We start from the raw sequence: 2,888 nt of genomic DNA, 5'->3' as shown, positions 1-2,888 counted from the left end.
CCTGCCCAGGGATTTTATAGAGCAAAACCCTGAGGTAAGGCGGCTCAAGATGAGGGAATAGGGGAAATCACTACATGGACACAAGGAGGGACAAAACTATGGTCAGCCAATAAGAACTGCTCAGGTAAAATTGATTAAATTGGGATCAAATGGGGAAGTGAGTCACATAGCAAGCGGGCAGGAATACAGAACAGGGGCTTGTCCTGTAAGGGGTTGGGTCAGTGACTCTTCAAGGTGATCGCTACCTATTTATTTTCTTTTTTTTTTTTTGATCGCTACCTATTTAGCGTATCAATCCCTGATGTCCATCCCTAGGGAGGTATGTGGGTGCATTTGTTTAGTCTTTTTTCTTTTTTCCATCTTTTTGAGACAGAGTGTTGCAGTGCAGTTCAGGCTGGCCTTGAGCTCACTTTGAAGCCCAGGCTGGTCTCCAACTCACAACGATCTTCCTGCCTCAGCCTCCCGGGTGCTGGGATTACAGGGGTGCGCCACCAAGCCCGGCTTCATTTGTTTAGTCTTTTGTTTTGAGGTCTGGCCCACAGCAAATACATCTCCATTCACAAGGTATCTTGTCTTCCATACTGGCTCCTTTGAGGGCCCTGTCTAACTGCCTATAATATTTCTGTCTAACTCAGCTGCCTATAACAGCACTACAAATGTGGACTTTTCTGGACCCTGCAGAGGTCCAGAAGGGCTTTTTTTTTTTTTTTTGTCTTTTCGATAGTCTTTTATTTTTATTTTTATTTTTTTTTGAGACAGGATCTCACTCTGCGGTTCAGGCTGGCCTTGAGCTCACTTTGTAGGCCACGCTGGTCTCGAACTCACAACGATCCTCCTGCCTCAGCCCCCTGAGTGCTGGGATTACAGGCGTGCGCCACCATACACGGCTTTTTTGTTTGTTTGTTTGTTTGTTTGTTTTGGGGGAGTGTTTTTTTTCCGGTACCTGGAATCGAACTCATGACCTGGCGCTTGCCAGGCAGGTGCTGTGCCGCTGAGCTAAATCCTCAGCCCCATTTTTTTTTTTTTTTTTTGGTCGTTTCGAGACAGGGTCTTGCTATGCAGTTCAGGATGGCCTTGAGCTCACTTTGTAGCCCAGGCTGGTCTCCAACTCGCTACGATCCTCCTGCCTCAGCCTTCCGGGTGGTGGGACTACAGGCGTGCGCCACCATGCCAGGCCCTTAGAAAGGCTTTCTATAGTGAGAGCTAAATAAATGCTAAGGGTGATTCGCTCCCTTGTCTTTCTCCCTGGCTTCCAGCTGCCAGACAGAAAGCGATGCCTTCCACTTCCGAATCCCTCCGGCTCCTATCCTTTAATTCCAGCACACTGCCTGGAACGGGTTAGGGGACTTAATAACTCTCAACTCAGTTTAGCTATAAAGTTTGGATCCATCCAGCTTCCAAAGCGCCGCAGCGCGAGACCGACGCCAGGGGGAGCAAGTATCCGCGCTCCCCAAGTATCGCGAGAGTTTCCCCAACGCGCCGCGACGTCCGACGTTCTGTTGTCGGCGGAAGCGCGGGGAGGGGGAGGGAAGACGCAAGGCGTCGCTTGTGGCGTGCAACTGTTTCCAGGTTGCGCTCCCGGAAGCAGGAAGTTACCGGCCCACCCCTCCTCGCCGGGCGGCTGGTGTCCCCGAGGCGGGAGGAGCCCGAGGGGGCGCGGGCCCGCATGTGAGTGACTGGGGCCCGAGGCCGGGAGGGGGGAGGCCGCCCCGTGACAGCCTCGCGGCGGTGCCGGTCCCAGACCTCCTGGCACAGCCCTGCCTCGCCGCCCCGGCCACCTTCTACCCCGCGCTGACCCCCTCGCACTTTGCTGGCTGACAGCCTCCCCCGCCGCTCCCCGGGGTCGGCTCCCGTAAGCCCGAGCTCGGTCTCCTTGGCGCCGCCGGCGAGGGCGAAAAGGAGCGCGATCCCGCCTGCACGCGTTTCTCCAGCGCCACAGCAGCGTCTTGCGGTGCTAGCGAGGTCCAGATTTCCCTGCTCTTGAGACAGGTTCTTTTCTCTTTTTTGTTTTTTTTGGTCCTTTTGAGACAGGGTCTCGCTATGCAGCTCCTGCTGGCCTTGAGCTCGCTATGTAGCCCAGGCTGGTCTCGAACTCGGAACGATCCTCCTGCCTCAGCCTCCTGGGTGCTGGGATTACAGGCGCGCGCCACCACGCCCGGCTCAGGTGCTTTTCTCTGAGCGTGCGCCTTATTATGTGAAACAGCCTGGCGTCTCGGAATGCGCAGAGGAACATGTCTTGGTGCGCTGCCACGAGCAGATGAGCTGCTTTTTCCATAATCTGCTTGTAGTACAAGGAAACTCACCTGCCTCTGCTCCCGTAGCATTTTAAGACCTAAACCTGCAGGCCACATTATTTCTTACCTAAGTGGCTGCAGAGCCTTGGTATTCAAAAATACATTTCTTGGGGCTGGGGATTTAGCTCAGCGGCACAGCGCCTGCCTGGCAAGCACAAGGTCGTGAGTTCAATTCCCGGTACCGGAAAAAAACCGAAACCAAATATATATATTATATATATGTAATATTATACATATATATATTTCTTTTAAATTCGCCACCAATAGCCTGTCATCTTGGCACACGCCTGTAATCCCAGCGCTCGAGAGGCAGGAGGAACGCTGGGAGTTCGAGGGCAGCTTGACCTACACTGAGTTCCAGGCCATCCTGGATTACAAGAGCTAGACCCTGTCTCAAAATAAATAAGTCAGTCACCAATCAATCACCTAAAGATAGAGACTGCCCCCATCTGCGTAGTATTCTGACCTTCCTGATCGCTCATTTGGTGGTTCCCGCACTGGAGTGGTCTTTGGACGTTCCTCCCTTGATACATTTGTTTTTGAGTTGTCACAGTTTACCACGAAGTAACAGTGTGCCTCAAAAAAAAAAAAAAA

The 2,888-nt window shown here is 52.7% G+C and overlaps 1 protein-coding gene across 2 annotated transcripts in view; it reads left to right on the top strand.

Annotated features, from left to right (window-relative positions):
* Nucleotides 1-1,519: 1,519 nt before the first annotated feature.
* Nucleotides 1,520-2,888, top strand: part of LOC102023844 (chromosome unknown open reading frame, human C6orf89) — a 36,923-nt gene continuing 35,554 nt past the window's right edge. The window contains exon 1 of one of the 2 annotated variants that reach the window (XM_013517008.1): nucleotides 1,520-1,668. Coding sequence is in view for 1 of the 2 variants with exons in the window: in XM_005389633.2 (XP_005389690.1) it covers nucleotides 1,667-1,668 (2 nt within the window). In the remaining variant the exon portion in view is untranslated. The remainder of the gene's footprint in view (nucleotides 1,669-2,888) is intronic. The other variant, XM_005389633.2, reaches the window with a different exon arrangement.

This window comes from Chinchilla lanigera, unplaced genomic scaffold (genome assembly GCF_000276665.1).
Source record: "Chinchilla lanigera isolate Chin_1 unplaced genomic scaffold, ChiLan1.0 scaffold00036, whole genome shotgun sequence".
Taxonomy (NCBI): Eukaryota; Metazoa; Chordata; class Mammalia; order Rodentia; family Chinchillidae; genus Chinchilla; species Chinchilla lanigera.
The sequence above is the reverse complement of the archived record's forward strand: the minus strand, read 5'-3'. Positions and strand labels throughout refer to the sequence as shown.